Source organism: Cervus canadensis, chromosome 6 (genome assembly GCF_019320065.1).
Source record: "Cervus canadensis isolate Bull #8, Minnesota chromosome 6, ASM1932006v1, whole genome shotgun sequence".
Lineage (NCBI taxonomy): Eukaryota > Metazoa > Chordata > Mammalia > Artiodactyla > Cervidae > Cervus > Cervus canadensis.
In genome coordinates this window covers 9,716,080-9,738,706 of record NC_057391.1, presented here as the reverse complement: position 1 = coordinate 9,738,706, position 22,627 = coordinate 9,716,080, and the positions used below count along the sequence as shown (strand labels likewise).

Here is a 22,627-nt window from a genome sequence, read left to right as displayed (position 1 = left end):
AACATACTTCTGGGCAAGTTATCCCACTGTTATAAATTCTCAATCAATTTTGAATGACAGCAACATCTGCTTTAAAACAATAGGAATGAAAAGCCAAATAAAGTACAGGTGACAAAAAATAAAAGCTCTGTCTACACTTTATTTTCCCTCCAAAAGGGTTACTAAATTATAATATCATAACAAATTTGGCTATTGATGTCTAATAAAAACAGTAAGAGCCAAACACCTAACAGAAGGGACACTTCTTTGAAACCAAAGGTATCATGCAATTCACAATTTAGAAAACACAGCAATAACAATGGTATATGTAAAGAACGGCTAAACTCAAAATGACTACTTAATGCATAAGTAACAGGCTCATATACTATCAGGTCAAACTTTTGCACAATGAGTCTTTTTGTGAAAAGTGCCTTAAATAAAAGCATAAAATTTCTTTCTATAGTTTTTAACTGTAAAATCTGAAATATGCCATTTCAGATTTTGTTATGGGAAAAGAAATCCTATAATCTTTTGATTATTCATGCATGTTAATAAACATGGATAGTGATATTAAAATTTCAGATGTATTTGGCTTTGGGAAGCTTATGGTGTAACAGTAGAGTTACATTCTTTAATTGTGCTTGTACAAATCTAACACTGAAACTAGTTTGCACTCTCTCTGTGTAACTTAAAGAGGAAAAAAACACTTAGATGGAAACTAGTCTGCAATTAAAAACTTTCCAAAAATATGAATCCAGAGCTTAAAAAATATCCACAGTGCTTTCTTCAATTCTACTTCTGGAAATACTGAAGTACTCCTTAACATGGAAATAATTTTATGCTTATTTAAACAGGGAATGGTTAAGTTAATGACAGTAAATCCACTCAGGGAAATACTGTAAACTGATTGAAAATAAAACCAGAAGACATTCAATGATTCAAGCATTCATGCTATATTGCTAAGTAATAAAGTATGAGCTCAATTTTACTTTTAAAAGCTCTTATGCATTCATATGCATAAAGAAGGGACTGAAAGGTTAACACCAAAACATTAACATGTTATATCTGAATGATCAAAATGCAGTTGTTCCTTCTTCTTAATGACGCATATATAGAAGGATGATAAAATGGTGCTTATAAAGAACATTTAACAATGAAAAAACCATGTATGATAATCTTAAATTGAAAAAGAATAAAATTGTTTATAGAATTACAGCTACAACCATTTTTAAAAACAATTATAATCAGTTAATAGTTTTATTTATATTTACTGTTTGTCATATTGTTTATAACTGCAATCATTTTTAAAAATGATTATAATCAGCTAACAGTTTTGTTTACATATATGTTTTATCTCCCTATATCTTTGTGCTTTAAAAATACTCCACCATTGGGGAAAAAAATGTTCCACTGTTACTTGAGAGAAATTTAGTAAATCTTTATAGACTGGATGGATGTTTGGATGAAGGAAGAGCAAAGTTTGAGCCATCACTTATCTAAAGATTTGTTTAAAAAAAAAAAAAGGAAAAAATATAAATATTCAGTCAATTTTGATTATCTGCAGTAGTTATTTTCTACACAGTGATCACAAACACTGAATGAGTGATTTACTGAGCCACTGCTCCTATGGGAAACAAAGGTTAGGTTTCCAGGAGCCCCCAGTCACATCTTTATCAGCCTATTTATCAATATGCCTACAGTCACATTTTCATCAACTGATCAATATGTAACTTTGTTTTATGTAAGTTTCTATTTAAAGACATTTAATATGCTGTTCATTCAATAAAAGTGAAGTCATTGCAGAGCACTACTCATCCCTAAATAAAACACATCTAACACACCAGTAAGGCACATCACAGCTTTGTGCACAAAACATCTACAACACCTCAGCACAATGCTAGGAGGTCATTTTAAACAGCAAATTTATGCACAAAAGCACAAAACTGTGAAAAACACACTAATTAGTCTGTGAAAAGGAATCTGTTCAGCATATGAGAGGTGAAACAAAAGGACAAGTGTATCATACTGTTAAACTCATTTGGGAAGATGTACATCAGGTGACTAAAAATTTGCCCACTCTGTGCAGGTTTATAAAACCATACAAGTGTTACAAGTATTAATTCAGGGGGTTACAAAATAAATGTTATCAAGTAGGCGAATTCACAAATATGAGATCCATGAATAATGAGGATCAAGTGTATATACCTATATAAATTCTAATAATAATGCCTATAAGAAATTCAGAACCTAAACTATTAATAGTAGAACATGTAGATATAATTATACTAGTAACAACCTCTTTTGATATAAACATGCATCAAATTTCATGAATTAAGATATGTTCTCAGAGCATATTATATTTCCAAAAGGAAGAGATCATTTAAAAATCTAAAATACTATATTCTTTCAGCTATGTATAGTCTCAAATATTCAAAATGTCAACCAGAATAGCTAAGAGAGTTAAGCATGAACAACTGCTCAGATTATTTCAAAAAAATCGTCTAAGAGAACAAATCATTTCCAAAAACTAATGAAGCTATTATGCAACAGCACACCCTCCTTAATTATCTACCTCAGGAGAATAGCTAAAAATTATCTAAAGCAACTGAAAAAATTCAGTAACTACTTACCTGACTTTATCCCTGAACTTCACAATTGGCACTTTTGCTCGAATCAACTGAGGTCTCTCAATGTAACTAGCTGAAGGATAAAAGATAAAATGGGTATCTGTAAATGTTTCTCAAATTAATAGTATTCCAATGAACATTTCTTAAAAGTAGTATTTTACTTAGCTAAAACAATTTAAGAAAATACATTCTTTGAGAGAGAAAGCAAAGACAAAAGAACATTATTAAATTCTTCTAAGACTAGAACTTCCAATACCATATAGAGGGTTTTATATATTAATATGCTATTTTTAGAAATGTGGTCTAATACCTAATAACACCTATAAAGAATTTCATCAGAGAATTATAGGAGAAATATCTAGGCCAGCAGCAGGGGGATAACTAAATTCTGCTACAGCACGTGGAAGATACCATGGCAGTCACAGAATCACAGTTATAGAAAATGTTAAATGTAGAAATGCTGGCAACAAAATACATGGGACAGTGAAAAATTCAAGTAAGTATGAAAAAAACATGTATCAAATTTTTGTACTCCACCAAACTTAAATACCACATGTTAAAACTAAAACTTTTGTTATAATGCTTTTATCACCAAAATTATAAAGTACATCAAGCTTCAAATACAATTATGTGCAGGAATTCAATGAGGTATAATGAAAAATAAGATTAAGAGTTAAAAGTAGTAAAGGCTCAGACACCAACAAGCTATACTCCTCAGGCAAGTCACCAAACTCACTGATTACCCCTTAATCTGACTACTCCATTATTAAAAACACTCATCAAAAAAAAAACCACCTTTCATTTGAAATTACATGACCTCTAAGGTCCTTTTCACTTTTTATATTTTATGATTTTAATAATAATTATTAAAAATCCACTTAATTCAAAAAAAAAAAAAATCCACTTAAGGTACGAATTTCTCCTTTATTTTACAAATGCAAAATTCAAGTCCACTGAAATAAATCTCTTGCTTTCTTTCCTACAACTGATAAAAGTTGTTGTTCTTTGTCAGTTGTCGTTCAAGGGTAATAACCTGTTAAGTGACTTCGTATTTTCCACCTTAAAGTCTAACACATAAGAAATATTTGTTAAATAAATGGACAAATAGTCTATCCAAGATCATACAGTTAGTGTGACTTCAAATGTCCACAATATTCTGTGGAAGTTTAAATTATTTGAGATGGCTTAACTTGTGGATTAAAATCTGCTTTGTCAGCTTATTCAAAGAGTAAAATCTTACAATAAAATGGCCTAAGTCACTAATTTTGCTTTCAGTTGGAGTGATATATTTGGGCTTTGGGTTCAGTGATCATATTTTTAAAACAAGTGAAGCTGTCTGTCATTGCAAACAGATGAGATGCTCTCTTCCTCACATAGAAGTAAGACTTGTATATCTTTTGGCTTTTGAGATACTCTGCACTGCAGTTACTTACATTCATGCTTTAACTTTCCTAACAGCGTTCAGCTGTTTGAGGAAAAACTAAAACTTACATACCTCTGAATTCCTGACTACCTTCAGTGGGACAGCTTGCAAGTAGAAAGAATTGGCAAATAAATGGTTACTTTTAATTAAAAGTTAAATTCACTTGGGAAAAAGAATCCGCATTATACCTAATCTCACCAGAAAATAAAACAATTCTTATCAGAAAATAAACACAGTGAGAGACATTTTAAATAAACAGTTATGTCAAATGACATATGAACATGAGTCATGTCACTTACAAAGTCTAGTACAGAAGTGTTTGTGGACTAAGGTGAGTATATGCCGTGCTTCAGTCTTCTGATTTACCTGAAAAAAACACTGAAAAGTTAAAAATAAAGTTTTTTCATTATCTTTCTAAATTTAATGTTTTATTTTCTTAATGTATCTCAACAAAAAGAAAACATATAGAGTATACTTTTCATTGGAGTTATTTTTCAATATACATTAAATTAATTATTTAAAGGTCAACCTTTATGCTATCATTAACATTAATATTTCTAAATCAATTTCTGATTTTAAACTTAAAAGCACAACTTTAAAAGAAATATTGTAACAGCTATATGTCATTTTTTTCCTTTAGTATAAATGTACAAAAAATAATCTGCAAGAAAAATAAACAGAATTTTAACTTTCTGTAACATGTTTTATTTCCCTATCTAGATTGTGAGTTGCTTAAATATAAGGTTCAAATCCATGGTGTTTCGTTTTAAGTTGTGACAAGCATGATTCAGACATGTGAATAGAATGGAGGATTAAAGGTCTGTCTAGTCAAAGCTATGGTTTTTCCAGTAGTTATGTATGGATGTGAGAGTTGGACTATAAAGAAAGCTGGGCACAGAAGAATTGATGCTTTTGAACTGTGGTGTTGGAGAAGACTCTTCAGAGTCCCTTGGACTGCAAGGAGATCCAACCAGTCCATCCTAAAGATCAGTCCTGGGTGTTCATTGGAAGGACTGATGCTGAAGCTGAAACTTCGATACTTTGGCCACCTGATGAGGAGAGCTGACTCATTTGAAAAGGCCATGATGCTGGGAAAGATTGAGGGCAGGAGGAGAAGCAGATGACAGAGGATGAGATGGTTGGATGGCATCACTGACTCAATGGACACGGGTTTCGGTAAATTCTGGGAGTCGGTGATGGACAGGGAAGCCTGGTGAGCTACGGTTCATGGGGTCGCAAAGAGTCGGACACGACTGAGTGACTGAATTAAACTAAAGTATAATCTAACTGCGTGAGAAAAAGTTTTAATTAAAACTCTAGTATTCTTCATTATGTTTATTATTTCTGAAGCTTTTCTTTTTTTCAGTTTTCCTTTTTATGCTATCAAAGCCTAGAAAGTATCAGAGGAGTTTCTTTCCTGGAATAAATCTCTCTCTGATTTGCAGTAACTAGAAGTCACTTTTGTTACTAGACTAACAGGAATAATATTACCATTCAATAGAGGCTTTTTTATTTTTTAAGAGGTGAAATACAAGGCATATTAAAATTACACTGAAATTAATCTTCAGTAATTCAGAAGAGACTTAAGCATATTCAAGAGGCTGCTCAGGTGAGTTTAATAAACAAGAATTTTTGTGGAACTAAGGCCATACAAGAGTATCAGTTAACAGGAAATTCAAATAAATATAATAAAAAATAAAATTTGGTTGCTAAGTATGAAGAAACAAAGTCAAAATATCAGAGATAATTACTTTAAATCACAATAGTCTTATTTTACATTTCAGAGAAATCTCTCTTTAATTCCCAAAATAAGAACTCCAAATCCCATTGTACTTTCAAGGGAAAAATAATACAGATTAAAAACAGAATCACTGAGAATTCAAATGGAAGGAAATAAATCAAGCAGATAAAAGACAAGCTCTTCCTCTTTGCTGCATCCTGGTATCATACACAATCCAATGGCATTTCAAAATAAAGATACAGCTCTTTAAAAACACACAGTGAAACTGCCTCGCTTTAACAATTTAGAAATAAATTAATGTTATAATTTGTTATTTTTATTGTATACATGCCTTAAAAAAAAATAGAAGCAGCAGCATTTCCTGAGTTTCTTTGAATTACTATAAACAGAAAATTCAAAGAAGCAATTAAAACAAAGCAGGGTTTTCTCCCTCAATGACTCTTATATGAAATTTCTTAAATGACTTAACATGAAAAACACACTTAGAATAAATGTTTCATTACTTACTGGTTCCTCTTTAACAACTAGACATAAGTCACCATCACTGCTCCGAGTACCAAATCCATTTAAAGACGACCCAACTAAAAAAAGTCTGCTTTCTAGAGAAACAGAAGAGAATTATAAGATGTTATTTTAAATTAAAATAGGAATGCATATAATTAAAAAGCATGCAAAATAGGGAAACATACGTGGAAATAACAGTTGAATTTCTCTCTGAAGTTCTGTTCGACAGAGTTCTTTCTTCTTTAAATCACTTACTTGCTGCTGACATGCTTCAAATAACTCCAGTATCTGCTGACTCAACTTAAATGTACCACAAAAAAAGTAAAAATTTCATTCAGAAATGTAAGTTACCACCATATTAAGAAGTATAAAATTACTGACAGTAATTTTAAAATGTATATGATCTCCTTAACACTCGCTAATACAAAACCACCACTATTCAAGTAATAATTACTTAGTATCTGAAATAGTTAACAATTTTTACATAGTAAAGTTATCATTGACAAGTCACAGATAAAATACATATTATCTCCATAACACTTTCTAATATAAAACTACCACTATTCAAGTAATAATAATTACTTAGTATCTGAAATAATTAACAATTTTTACAAAGTATCACTGACAAGTCACAGATAAAATAAATATATATTATCTCCTTAACACTTCCTCATACAAAACTACCACTATTCAAGTAATAATAATTACTTAGTATCTGAAATAGTTTACAATTTTTACAAATTAAAGTATCACTGACAAATCAGAGAATTCATGAGTATAATTCATAGGTCATCATACTATAACCTTCAGTTACTGCCTGTTTTTATATGGGACATAAACTAAGAATGGTTTTTATATTTTTAAAGGGTTATAAAAACAAAACAAAACAAAAATAAGCAACAGAAACAAAGTCTACAATAATCTACTTTCTGGCCCTTTAAAGGTTATCCAGCCCCTGGTATTCATACCATGAATACCAAGTAAAACAGACTTCAGAAGAGAAGTCCCTGGTTGTCTACACTCATACAAACCACCCTCTTTGCTATTCTTACAGCACTGCCCTGAGCCCTGCTTTCTTGTGGCCACCTACGGACAGATCTCCCTGTTTATCTCCCCTTCCAGTTCATACTTTCCCCTCCAACTGACCTCTTGCCATCACCACAGGTGACTTCCTTACCTACAGTGGGGTAAGTATCATGACTTACTCCCACCATTTCAACTTCTTTTACTCCAATATTTTTCATCAATGTTACACAGACATAACATGATTATTACAATAAAACAGAACTTCTCTAGCTTTGACATTTTAAATTCCAGTATACAAGATAGGCTTCAATCTCCTGTCCAATTTTCACATCTTCTTGAGAACCACACAGACCTGGATTCTCTTGGATCCTCTTTCTCCCAACCCAACAGCACCTGAAATAGCATGATTTCCTTCCCTACCCAGTCTATACTCCACAATGCATCCCTTGAACCATTCTTTTTTAGCATACCTTAACATTATACCCCCGTCATGCTCTAACAAAACCCTAATTTTAGGTTCACTATATACAACCACCTTCTCTGCTCTTGTTTGTGAGTTGCTAACTGGAAAAAAAATAAAAAATCACAAAATTGGTATGTTGCAAATTTACAGTTTAAAAACTAACATAAGATTTAACCCATAGCATCTCTCAGCAATTACTTCAATATCTCTGGTTAGATATTGCTTCCATTTTTCACCATCAGCATTCCAAAATGTTTATACCTTTCCTCAAGTTCCCTATACTTATCTCACTTTCTTCAGCAGATAATGTCACATTAAAGTTTACGAAGAAAATTGAAGAAACCAAATGTGACATTCCTCAGCTTCCAACTACAAACTTGCAAACTACTATGTGAATGAAATCTCATCCCCCTACCTCTCCTGTCAGACAAACTGTCCTGTTTCTCAGTCCAAAGCTAATCCCTCTATCAAAAATACTTCTGTATCCACCCCTTTTGGTCACCTCTGGGGCACAAACACGCCATCAGTTTTTTGACCTGTCTTTTGCATTTTCAACCTCTCCCTCTCTAGGCCTTTCTCCAAGTCCATGACCAGGCACAAGTCTCACTCATCATTTAAAATATGTTATCATGTTTAGAACACTCATTTTAAGAAAGCAGAGGCAGTCAGGATAACCTGGCAATGAAAGAGACATAATTTTTTAATATCCTTGAATAACCATCCCCCCAAAACGCTACAGACCCCAGTTTGATCCTTGGGTCATTAAGATCCCCTGGAGAAGGGAATGGCAAAGAGTCAGACACGACTGAGAGACTGACAAAAATAGACCAAGCAACTATGAGGAAACAAACAGATCAAACCATCCAAAATAAAAATGGCCAAAAAATACAGCACAACTGACTATATATTACTCATATATTATTATGCAATATATATTACTCATATATTATTATGCAATATATATTACTCATATATATATTACTCATATATTACTATATATTATATATATACTATATATATATTACTATATATATAATATATATTACTATATATTACTCATATACTCATATATTACTCATGAATTCTAAAATACTGCAGGTTAGGGCCAAACACCAACAGCAGCAAGACCCACATGGTATCAGAAACATAACAAGAAGAGGAAAGGGATTTGGGACAGCCCTGGAGCCAGAACAAACAGAAATCAAATTACCTAGAAGTACTACCTCCCACTCCCTCCCTTAAATTGACAGTTTCAATTCAGTGTAAAATAGCAACTGAAACTCGGAAGGGGCTTCACAGGCTACAACTCATATAAGTAAATGCAAGAAAATCACACAAACATCAGGAATCTGAAAACTAACTGAAATTCCCTTCTAAGACAGAGCAACATACCAAGCAGAAACTGCCAGGAAGAGAAATCTAAACTAAGCAGTACAGAGGCACTGGGGTAAAGGAAAGTCTAGAACAAGAAAGATTCTGCCCCTCCAGAGGACATCTGACGATGCTGAGAAATAGTTCTGGATATCAGTCATCATACCTGGGGGAGTGGGTACCATAGGGTGGCCCAGAAGGCCGCTGAATATCCTACGATGCCCAGGACAACTCCCCGCAGCAAAGATAGCTGACCAAAAGTGCTAATGCTGCAAAAAGCGAAAAACCCTGATCTAGATAAAGGCAGAGAAGGAAAGGAGGAAAGGTCTCAGAAGACATATGAATACTACATAACAGCAGGGGATTCCTCCAGCCACAAACCTAGCAAAAGGCTAGCTTACCCAACCCTCATCTAAAAGTAGTATACTGTAGTTATATACTCAACGAGAGTTGTGTCCGACTCTTTGAGACCCCATGGACTAGAGCTCACCAGGCTCTTCTGTCCGTGGGATTTCCCAGGCAAGAATACTAGAGTGGGCTGCCATTTCTTCTCCTGGGGATCTTCCTAACCCAGGGATCAAACCCGCATCACCTGTTTGGCAGGTGGATTCTTTACCACCAAGCCACCTGTGCTTCCCTAAAGCCATCTTCCTTGAACATAAATAACAGAAAAGAACTGGAATCTCAAAGAGAGGTGATAATGGGAGGACAGAAAAAATATTTGAAGAAATAATGCCTAAAAAGGATTCAAGTCAATTCTCAAAGTTTTTGTAAGAAAAATGCAAAGAGTAACATTCCTACAGATAAAGAAGCATACCAGAAAGACATGTTCACAAAACTAATGAATATTTTAATATAATATGCAGAACCAAGGTTTTCTCTCTCATTATTAATTTCCTAAAAGGATAACTGACTATAAAGCATACATAACTGAAAAAAACAATTGGAAGTTTACATTTTTAAAAATTATCAAAAGCAGTAAAAACATGAAATACCTAGGAATATATTAAAGATATATAAAACATATACCCTGAAAATTATAAATATTGAGAGAAATTAAAACATCTAAATAAATAGATAAAAGAAAAAAGTCATAGGATTTAACATACCTGACACTTTTAAACTTAACCATACAGCTACAGTAATCAAAACAGTACAGTGCTGGGAAAAGGACAGATAAAAAAGATAGCAAAAGAGAACACTGAAATATTTATGAAATGCTATGATACCTGGAATTTGCTTCAAGCTACTAAGGGAGGGAGGTATAGACAAAATAAGATTGGTCAAATGTTGGTAACTATTAAAGCTTGGTCTTATGAGGATTTACAATACTACATTCTATTTTTTTATATATTTGATACTCTCCATAATAAAAAGCTTTTTTTTAAGGCATTCATATTTACAAAAAGATCTTCAAAAGGTCTCCAGTTAAATAGGTTAATCTAAAATTTTAAATGGCACTTGAATAATTAAATTTTATCTACCTAGAGCAGGGTTGGCAAACCTTGACCTGGAGGGCCAAAAACTGCCTCTGGTCTGTTCTGCAGGACTAACCAACTGAAACTGATTCTTACATTTTTAAAGAACTGCTTAAAAATGAAAGAAAAGGAGACAGGGCCCACGTAGTTCACATGTCTAGAATTTATTAATTGGCCCTTTTATCAAAAAAATTGTGTCAACTCCTTGATCTAGAGAATCAGTTAGGCAGATCAAAACTGCTGTAGGTCAGAATTTATACTCTGCATCTGTTGAATAACAAAGAGAAAAATCTGGGGGGAATTCCCTGGAGATCAAGTGGTTAAAACTTGGTGCTTTCACGGCATGGCTGGGCCCAGGGCTCGGCTCAATCCCTGGTCAGGGAACCAAGATTCCTCCAAGCTGCGGGGCACAGCCAAAAAATAAAATTCTTTCATTGGAATGACCATGTTCATGTGGAAACACTCACACATGGAAAAGTTTATGATTAGGTAGAAAATAGGAAATTCCACGTATTTGCTCCTCTCCCTTTTCTACAGTTCTGGGAAGACTTCTCTCTCAAGTCCTATAATGGAGATCTAACAGATTTTTCATATGAACAAATTTTCCTTCCTATCTAGTCACATTATGGATTCACACTGTCAAATTATGTTACTGTATCTCAGAACAGATATTTAGAGTCCAGATGAGAAAAAAACACAAAAAGAAATGAACGTATATGCTGAAATAAGACTTATAGAAACATTTCAAAAGATGGCTCAATGGCCTTATAACTGGGAAAAAAATAAGAATGCCTGATATGAAATCCTGGCTAAAAATCAAGCAGAAAAACATTTAGATCACAAATGTAATAACAAGCTGACTATGCATAATGGCATTTCAAAACCTTTGTTTCATTCAAAAGTAAAATGGTCCTTGTTTTCCTTAGTTTAAAAAAAACCTACTGCAACAAAGTATCTGTAAAACAAATTATTCTTAAAGTTGCTTAAATCTCTGTAATACTACAGTTTAGGCTGCCTGCCAGATCTATTACTTTAAAATTACTTGTAGAAGATATATTTCTCACTGTATATAAAAATTATATCTTTGCAAAACTGCATAAGAAATTAAGTTTCCTAATACAGATTTAAAATACTAAAATATTTCTTCCAAATATCAAAGTTCAATTTTCCTAAAAAATATTATAACCTATCCTCAAAAGAAAAAAAGTGAAGTCACTCAAGTCATCTCCGACTCTTTGCGACCCCATGGACTGTAGCCTACCAGGCCCTTCCATCCATGGAATTTTTCAGGCAAGAGTACTGGAGTGGGTTGCCATTTCCTTCTCCAAGTATCTTCCCGACCCAGGGATGGAACCCAAGTTTCCCACGTTGCAGGCAGACGCTTTACCATCTGGGCCGCCAGGGCAGCTCCTCAAACTCAGACTCAAACCAAATTACTAATGAGGCTATCATTGTCTGAGACCAACACAAGCCACTAAAGACAAGTTAGGTATGGATTTAGAGTCTGAGAAGTTTTTAAATGAGCCGGTAAAGCTTCAGGTATAACTTTTGCATGGTATTCTCCGTAGATTCTCCATCTGTCCCTAGAAGCTGGGTCCCCATGTAAAAGAAAGTGAATAAACCTTTCAGCTGGGAGTATCAAAACTTGATCATTTATAATACATGAAAAAGAGCAACAGGTTTTGGCTAAACCTAAGTGCCACCTACAAATAACAAACACAAAATAGCAATGACAGAAGAAATAAAGTTAAATATTGTACAGACAACAGGCCATTAGGTCACAAACACTTCAACAAAAACTGACAATTCCTCAGGTTCTCTCATTGCCACATTCTTGTTACACTTAAAACTGTAGGAAAAGCTGGTACTAATTAATAAAGCTAGATATGAATTAAAAGTTTAAATTCATTCTTGATGCTGAATTCCTTTTCTCTTCAAAGTAAATAAAACAGAGTCAGGAAAACATCACGCTGAAAACAACCCACTCCTTACTAGCATGTTAAATAAAGCACTATGCTTTTTGTATGGCCACAAACTAGAGCCTTCCTAATCCATCAACTAATACAATGATTAGGCTGTCTGAGTAACTGATTTTTCTCCCTGAAGCCTGCTTGTTTTTAGGCACATACAACTACCTGACCTTAGTCAAGAGAAAACTGCCTAATAAAAGGAGGATGGAGAAAACAAAGCAAGCTTTCATTTGAAGAACTCTTGGGCTGAGACTTGGTCTAAATTTTCTACATGAATCTACATCTCAGTGGCTTTAAAAATGTGACTGACACAGACATTATAGAGACTTGGTCTAAATTTTCTACATGAATCTACGTCTCAGTGGCTTTAAAAATGTGACTGACACAGACATTATAAAGATAGAGCCCTAAGAATAAATTTAACCACTGAGGTAAAAGAGCTGTACACTGAAAACTATAAAATGCTGATGAAAGAAATTAAAGACTATAAATAAACGGACAGATACCCATTCATGGATCAGAAGAATTAAAATTATTAAAATGTCCATAGTATCCATAGCAATCTACAGATTCAATGCAATCTCTATCAAAATTCCAATGCCATTTCTCACAGAAATAGAAAAAGCAATCCTAAAATGCATATGGACCCGCCAACGACCCAGAACAGCTACAGCAATCTTGAGCAAAAAGAACAAAGCTGGAGGCATGACACTTTCTGATTTCAAATTCTATTACAAAGCTGTAGTAATCATTAAATAGTATGGTACTGACATAAAAATGAACACAGACCAGTGAACATAATAGAGAGTCCAAGAAAGAAACCCACACACATATGGTTAACTAAAGGGTGTCAAGACTACATAACAGAAAAAGGACAGTCTTCAACAGTGTTGAGAAAACTGGATATCCACATGCAAAAAGATGAAACTGGAGCCTTATCTTACAACATACACAATAATCAATTTAAAATGAATTAAAGACTTAAATTCAAAACCTGAAAACAGTACACTTCTGTAAGAAAAGATAAGGGGAAAACTCCATGATCTTGGTCTTGACAATGATTTTTTGGATTTTAATACCAAAAACACAGGCAACAAAAGCAAAAATCAGTAAGTGGAACTATGTAAAACAAAAATATATCTGTAAAATAACAATTAAAAGAGTGAGAAAGAAAAGAGAAAGTGACATACAGAATGGGGGGAAATATTTCCAAACTATGTATCTGAAAAGGGGTTAATATCCAAAATACATAAGAAACTCACACAACTCTAACAAAAATACAAATGATCCAATTTAAAAATGGACAAAAGACCTAAAGAGACATTTTTCTAAAGAAGACATACAAATGGTCAACAGGTACATGAAAAGATGCGCAGCATTGCTAAGCATCAGGAAAATACAAATCAAAACCACAATGAGATATCACTTCACACTTGTTAAGATGGCTATTACCAAAATGCAAAAGGTTAAGTGTTGGCAAGGATCCAGAGAAAAGGGAATCCTTATACACCATTGGTAGGAATGTAAATCAGAACCACCATATCAGAAAACAGCATGGTGCCTCCTCAAAAAATTAAAAATAGAACTACTGTGTGTTCCAGCAATCCCAGGACTTGGTACATACCCAAAGGAAAAAAGTATCTGTCTCAACAAGGTATCTGCACTCCCGTGTTCACTGCAGTATTATTCACAGTAGCCAAGATACGGAAACTTAACTGTCCACTGACAAAGAAAATGTGGGGCGTCTGTATACACATACACAATGAAATATTATTTGGCCTTAAAAAAATGGAAATTCTGCCATTTGCAACATGGATGAATCTGGAAGACATTAAGATAAATGAAATGAGCTAAACACAAAAAGACAAACACTGTATGATTTCACATGTGGAATCTAAAAAAGTCAAATTCATAGTAGCAGAGAGTGGAATGGTATTTATTAGGGAAGGGAGCAGGATAAGGAAAATGGGGAAATGTTGATCAAAGGATATAAACTTCTAGTTATAAGATAAATTAGATATGGAGACATAAAGTACAATATGGTGAATATAGTTAATAACAATGTACAGAACACTTGAAATTTGCTTAGAGAATTCACTAAGCAAATTTCAAGTGTTCTGATCACACACAAAAAAATTGTGTGAGGTAATGAATGTTAATTATCTTGATTATGGTAATCATTTCACAGTGTATACATACATCAAAACATCATGTTGTATACTTTAAATATTTACAATTTTCATTTGCCACTCATATCTAAGTAATGCTGGAAAAAAGTTGATAAGCAATGCAGGCAAATACATATTTCAACTACTTAAAATTCAGTGAACCAATAATTTACAAATATTTTACCCCCTTTTCAATTTGTTGTTTCTAAATAAGGTTAAATACTGAAATTTTTAAAGATAAAGCCTCAGAAATCTGTAAGATAACTGTCCCCAAAATGTTTCCCCTAGGGTGCCAAGAGGCTCCATAAAACTTCCTCCTTTCCAAAATTAAACATTATACAAAATATCTTGAACAATTCATTCATAATTATGTTTTTACTTTACAGTCAGTACCAAGAAAACCTCAGCCTACCCTCGTCTCAACTCAAAATTCAGAATCAATTACTTCAATTCACATAGTATCTTCAAACTATCCAAAATTTCTGAAGAACATTTTTAATAGATGGAATTCAGGAGCTCAGACAACTCTGATTACTGTAAACTTCCATTTTTTTTTTTTGTCCAGGCAACTACATCTTCATCTAAAGATACCATGAAATGAAAGTTACAATTCAGAAAAGTATTTGAGACTTTTTACTTAAAAAGTTTTGTCTGCTAATATAGTGACTTCAAAAAGAGAAGACTTAAAAATGGAGAAACAATTTAAACTTAAAACTTATTCATTTTCATAATCTTAATTTTTTAGGTTTCAAACAGAATTAATTTTCAAACTAATCAAAACTTTTAATACATTCCCCTGGAACTTACTAAAGCAGCTGATTCATTATTGTTAATAATAAATTCATTATCACCAATGTTAAATGAGCCCTCTAACTACCTAGCAAATACTGTGTCAAACCTCCACTCTGCTTCTTTGGTCAGCCTGAAGTAGTAAACACTACCTCAAACCATCTCCACTGTTCTTAAACCGCATACATCCCACTGCATCCTCTCAACTCTCAGATGACCTTGCACAGTAATTCAAAGAGAAAATATGAAGGAGCCATTCAACTATGGGAACTCTTTCATACCATATTTACCAACTTTCTTGTAACTGCACCTATCCTCTCCTCCTATCCTCCAGTTTCAAAAAATTCTCTTACCTAAAGTCAATGTCTCCATATATAAGCAGGACCCATGCCCTTTCCACCTTCTAAGGAATCTTATTCACAATTGTACTTTTTTTCCCACAGTAGTCAATTTTTCCCTCTTGACTGAATTTTTCCAATAAACATTTACATGTGCTTAAACTTTCTTCCACCTCAGAAACAAAATTTTTAAAAACTCCTTTGTTCTACCTTTCCATCTCTGGCTCCTCCCTTCACAGCCAAACTTCCCCAAACAGTTGTAAACATGCTTAGTTTCCATTTGTTGTCCCACTCTTTCCTCAACCTATTTCAGTGAGTGTTGGATCTCCTCTCTCCCTAGACAATCATATCCATACTCTTAGCTTCAATTATCATCTATATGCCAATGATCACCAAATGTACACTTCTGGTCAATACCTTTCCTTTGAGTTCCAGATCTATATACATTCAACCATCAACTCCAAATACCTAATTTGATGTTCCAAATGTATGTTTAAAACAATATGCACACAGAACTCATCAGATACCTGCTCACCCTCCAATTCCTATTAAACACAGATACTCCTATATCTGGCTCCTCTTGGCCTTTTTTTCTGTCTCAGTGAATGGTACCACCATGCCTCCAGTTATAGAAGCCAGAAACTTGGGAGTAATCCTCAGTATCTTCTCTATCTAAACCAGTGGTTCTCAACTAGAGGCACTTTTGCCCCCCAGGAGACATCTGTTAATGTCTGAAGACATTTTTGGTTCTCATAACCAAGGATTAGTGGCATCTAGTGAGTGAAGTCAGAAATGTGGCTAAAACATCCTAAGATGCAGGGGATAGTCCCTCCATACCAAAGAAAGTTGGTCTAAAACCTCAGTGGTACAGAGGCTTAGATGACCTAATCTAATAATGCATCATCAAATCCCATCAACTTCACTTTCCCCAACAGTTTAAACCCATCAATTTTTCTTCATCTTAACTATCAGCACTTCCAAATTCAAGGAATTACCTTTTACCTAGTATCCAATAATAACTTCCTACTTCCACACTTGTGCAACTGCTTAAAATGAAGTCAAAACAATTTTTAACTCATCTCTTTCTTGCTGAAAAAAACCCTGAATAGCTTACCAAAGTTCTTAGGTGAAAACTAAAATGATATACAAAAGTCCTTGCATGATCTGCCTGCTTCCCCACTTCTACCACACTTCAGCAATTTTCCCCTAAATCAATCACTCTGGCCACCATCTGGCCTCCTTGCATTTCTCTGCAGACTGCATGCTCCTTTCTATCAGTAAACCTTCAAACACACTGTTCCTTCTCTCTAAAGCATTCTCTCCACCCCCAACATTCTTTCACTAGTTAACTCCTACTCACCCTTCAGATCTCAGCTCAAATATTATCTCCTCCACACCATCCTGGAGATAACTCTGCACTTGTCCTTTGTAACACTTATAAATATATAAAGCTGCAATTCGCATGATTATTTCTAATGGCTGTCCCTCTCACTATGTACATGGTAAAGAGACCATGAATATTTTAGAAAAATGCTCTAACACAACATTTTAGCATACAGTCAGAACTCACAAATTTTTGTTGATTACTAAAAAAAAAAATACAGAATCTAATCTACTTCAGGAGTTCAACTGTCACTTTTATATCTCGGGCCCCAACCATGCTTCTGAAATATATATGGGCAGCTCAGCTATAACATGTTTTTCTTCAATACCAATTAGCTTACAGACGATTGATAAATAAGGCAATGGTATCAATTTGATATATTAATTGGACTGATTTGTATGTGGAGCGGAAATTGTGGAATTGCAACCTTTACCAAAAAATAAATACAAAAAACAACAAAAACGCTTAGCTTGGCTGCTCACAAGCAGGGAGTCCTTACAGATCTAAATCAACTAAAAGTAAGTGTCTGCAGCTCGGACTCCCCCTCACAAAGTATAAACATACCCCCGCCCTCACGGAGCTCTCCGCTGGTGTAATTCCTTGAGTCTCCCCTAGCAGCTGACTCACTCACGCACAGCTCCACCTTAACTGCCTCGTCTCAGTGACCTGCACGGGCAGCATATGTCAACTGTATATCGTATATTGTTTAATATCCTTTGCAATAGCACCCAACCACGCTAAGCCACATACCTGATCTATCCAGGTCATCTTCTAAGGGACTGATTATTGTTCTTCAGAGCATTCTGGTTCCAAAACTGTTTAGGTTTTGCATAGCGTACTCCCAAGCCCTATTTCCCCATGGCCTTAGCATGCAATCTGCAGAACATGAGGCCATTCAAGAACACAAATGTTACAGCAGATTTCCTCATAGTTCCAAGCGCTGAGGAACATAACTCCTGACTACTTCCTCAATCAGTTTGAACACTCAAAATCTGGGCTCCTCATCTCTGTTAACAGTCCAGAATGGAATCATTAAAGTTGCTGATCGATCTCTCTCCCTCTCCCCCCACATTCAATCAACCCACACAGGTATCAATTTTCCTTATGCATGGTCTCTCACATCTTTTTCACCACCATCCACCATAACTGAAAGCTCCAGCATCTCTCACCTGAAAAAAATTTAACAATTAATAGCCTTCAAGGTAATTATACCTCTTCCCAGGCCCTCCTTATTCCAAACCAGACTCCACTAAACTGCAAGAATTATCTTCCCCAAAATGCAAATCTAATTGTGCTAGTCCTCTACTCAAAAACCTTCAGTGGCCTTCCACTGTGCGTTCAAGGTCTCAAACTGCTGCTCCACTTTATTTCTCATTGAACCTCCCACTCATTTTAAAATCCAGTAGAGATAAACCATACAAACTGTTGACAAAGAAAGACACTCAGTAAATATTAGCTTTTACTCTCACAGATGACCTACTTTTACAGTCAATTCTAAGAATGTCATCTCCCTACCCTTTATTTTAAGCATCTTAAGTTCCTTTTCTGTATATTATTAGAGACAAAGGTCAAATCTTGGTTGTGTCACTTACTAGCTGTGACCTTGAGCAAGTTATTTAGCTTTCTGAGCCTCAGTAAAATTAGGATAATATCCATGTCATGGGGTTGTTGAAAAGACTAAATGACATAGCATATGTAGAATGCCTGGAAGAGAAGAGACATTAATAAATGTTAGTTTTCTTAAAAAGTGTTCACTTAAAAGAATGAACACAGAAATGAACTTGCCTTCTTTCTCCCAGAACTGGCAAGTAAGAGTAGCACTCAAAGAAACTGGCTTAACAATAGAATACTATTAATAATCTCTATCCCTTGAGGTAAGTGCTTATGCCAAAAGCATAAGATTTAGGAGAATTTTTTTCTATGCTACTAAGCAAAGAAAAGGTTATTGACATGGAACCATATTTTACTAGATGATTTAACCTGACTAATGTTATTAAATTTACTGAGACTCAATATATTAATAAACCTTATCCATATGCAGAACTAGAAGTCAGTTCCAGTATTTAATTATTTACAAATGTGTATGTGTGTGTTAGTTGCTTAGTCGTGTCCAAACTCTCTGTGACCCCATGGACTGTAGATCGCGAGGCTCCTCTGTCCTCGGGATTCTCCAAGCAAGAATACTGGAGTGGAAACTGAGAGCTTCAATACTTATGCATAATATAGTCCATAAAAAATGGGCCTATGGCTGATTAATTTTGATGTATGGCAGAAACCAACACAACACTGTAAAGTAATTATCCTCCAATTAAAAATAAACAAAAATTTTAATATGGGCCTATCTATATACATATATCAAAAACCCACATAGAGTAAAAGATTGCTATATCTCCATTCAAAGTATTGCCCTGATTTGATTTCTACTGCAGGCTTTCACAATATAATATTGCATAAGTTTCTTTAAAATGAGAAGGTAAAGGAAGGACAAAGACTGAGAGGTGCAGAAATGGGGTACCAAAACTTCCAATTAGTCAGTTTGCTTTCTCTTCCCTCCCACTGGTATTGCCTAAATGCTTTTCCCACTTCATAGTAAGAATAAAGAATGACAGCCATTCTTATAAATAGTCTTGAGACAACTGGACCAAGAGCAAAAAAGAAGTTAGACCTCCCCACCTTAATATCATATATAAAAATTAATTCAATGGATCAAAGACCTAAATCTAAGAGCTAACACTATAAAACTCTTAGAATAACAGAGGCATTAATTTTGGTGATCCTGGATCAGGCAATGGTTTCTTAGATATAAGACCAAAATCTCAAGAAACCAAAGAAAAACAAATAAATTGGATTTCATTAACATGAAAAGCTTTTATGCTTCAAAGTGCATCACCAAAAAAGTAAAAAGACAAAACACAGAATGCAAGAATATATTTGCAAATTATATATCTGATACATGTCAAGTATTGAGAACATATAAAGAACTCTTACAACTCAACAATTAAAAAAACAAAATTAAAACAGACAAAGGATCTGAATAGACAATTCTCCAAAGAAGATACACAAAATGGCTAACACGCAAATGAAAAGATGATCAGCATCATTAGTCATTAGGGAAATGCAAACCAAAATCACAATGAGATACCATTTCATGCCCATTAGGATGGTTATAATCAAGACAAACAATAACAAGTTTTGGCAAGGATGAAGAGAAATTGGATCACTCACACACTGCTGGTAGAAATGTAAAATGATTCAGCCACTTTAGAAAACACTTTGGCAAGTCCTCAGAAAGTTATACATAGCGCTACCACATAACTCAGCCATTTCACCCCTGGGTATAGACCCAAGAGAAATGAAAACATTGTGTACAAAAACTTGTACACAGATATTCACAGCAACAATATTCAGAATAGTGAAAAAGTGCAAACAGCTCCCAAACCCATCAACTGATAAATAAAATATGGTATATCTATACAATGGAATATTATTCCTTTATGGTGGTGGTTTAAGTCGCTATGTCGTGTTCGACTCTTGTGACCCCATGGGCTGTGTAGTCCACTAGGCTCCTCTGTCCACAGGATTTTCCAGACACGAATACTGGAGTGGGTTGCCATTTCCTTCTCCAGGGGATCTTCCCTACCCAGGGATCAAATACCAGGTCTCCTGCATTGGCAGGCAGATTCTTCATCAACTGAGCTACCAGGGAAGTGTCCTCTTATTCAGCTATAAAGAGGAATAAAGAACTGAGAACTGCTATGACAAGGATGAATCTTGAAAACATGCTAACTAAAAGAAGCAAGACCACATACTGTATGATTCCATTTATATGAAATGTTCAAAATAAGCAAATCCATAGAGATAAATCAATACTGGTTGCCAGAGACTGGGGGAGACAGGCAGAGATGAGAAAGCGACTGTTGCTGGGTACAAGGCGTCTTTTATAGGTGATGAAAATGTACTGGAATTAGATATTGGTAACGGATGCACTGCCCTCTGAATATAATAAAAGCCACTGAATTACACACTTTGAAGGAGTGTGAATTTTACGATAAAATTGCATCTCAATTAAAGAAAAAAAAAGAATGATAGCCAAATAAAAAGTGGCACAAGCGAGGAAGGAAGCAAGTATTCCCTTTTTAACCCAACATTTTCTGCACGCTTACTGTTTCAGACCTATGCTGGTTGCTAGGAACCGAAAGATGAGTAAAACAAAGTCTCTACACTCTCCAGGCCCATTCTCCTTAGCCTACAAATGTGGTATTTCTCGATGGTAAAGCGGCTTTGAAAATGCAAAAACAACAAAGATAAGCTGCAGACAGTTCACAAGAATGCAGATACTTACATTATAAACTCTTCTAAATTAGCCAGAATGCTTTTTTAAGAGTTTCACTAAATATGGGGAGGCAGAAGAGACATGCTTCTAATATTGGTATTAACTCATTATTCCCCAATGCTGATGTCATTTTCCAAGAAGTATTATTGAAATAGCTTCATTGTTTTCCAAATAATGTTTTTGATAAATCTTCCTTGATCATATCACATATCATATCAGTAACATAAGAAAGTATTACTTTCTCACTGACTCCTGGTATTCTTGACGTTAAAAACCTCATGATAAAAACAAATATACCAAGGAAAAAGATGCTTTTTAATACTTTACTACAGTATCCATATGAAAGCTTGTTTTACTATAAGAGAATAGGTAACAAGAGAATTCTCTAAACTAAGAAATCAACTCTTTTAGGCTCTTATCCCAGATTTTTATGAATCAGAGAAAATCTGATATCCTGATATGAAAGCTTCATTTCCATAGAAGAACAGCTCACAAAAATCAAAGAATCAAATTTAGATAGGAAACTATGTTGAATAATCCTTTAAATAGTACCGAAAAGGGGCATGTTCTACCTAATCCAAGACATTAGATACTTCTGATACTTGTAATACACTGTTTATATTAAATTCTCAAAAGATAAAACTAAAGTCTATATTAAAATTACCTTATCTTTGGCTTCAGGCAGTGTGATTTCTCTAGGTTCTAAAATTGATATTTCTCGAAAAGGTGGAACACATCTGACTATATCTGGTACATAGTGTGTGTGAAACAATGGTGACATTGAGTATCTTCTTTCATCTGATAAAGGCACTATGTGGTTAACTATAGTTGGCTCTTGGTGGGGTGAATGAAAACGCTGCCGTTTACCATCAAGAGGAAGATTCTTTTCATCGCTTAATCTCCTGAAAACAAGCAACATACCTTAGTGATTAAAGATACAACTTTCTCATAACAAATAGAAAACGATTTAAAATATAGAAATAACAGATGAAAATACTGACTTTTTCAGCAAGGCCATGTTATTAGCTCTAAA

General features: G+C 34.4%; 1 protein-coding gene across 2 annotated transcripts in view; it reads right to left on the bottom strand.

Moving 5' to 3' along the window:
- The window catches only part of TENT2 (terminal nucleotidyltransferase 2), a 61,916-nt gene that overhangs the window by 28,327 nt on the left and 10,962 nt on the right, over positions 1-22,627 (bottom strand). The window contains exons 4-8 of one of the 2 annotated variants that reach the window (XM_043470752.1): positions 22,259-22,496; positions 6,460-6,574; positions 6,278-6,369; positions 4,329-4,395; positions 2,610-2,679 (exon numbers count right to left, since the gene is read on the bottom strand). In XM_043470752.1, coding sequence (XP_043326687.1) covers positions 2,610-2,679; positions 4,329-4,395; positions 6,278-6,369; positions 6,460-6,574; positions 22,259-22,496 — 582 coding nt within the window. Of the gene's footprint in view, positions 1-2,609; positions 2,680-4,328; positions 4,408-6,277; positions 6,370-6,459; positions 6,575-22,258; positions 22,497-22,627 lie in introns of both variants that reach the window. The other variant, XM_043470751.1, reaches the window with a different exon arrangement.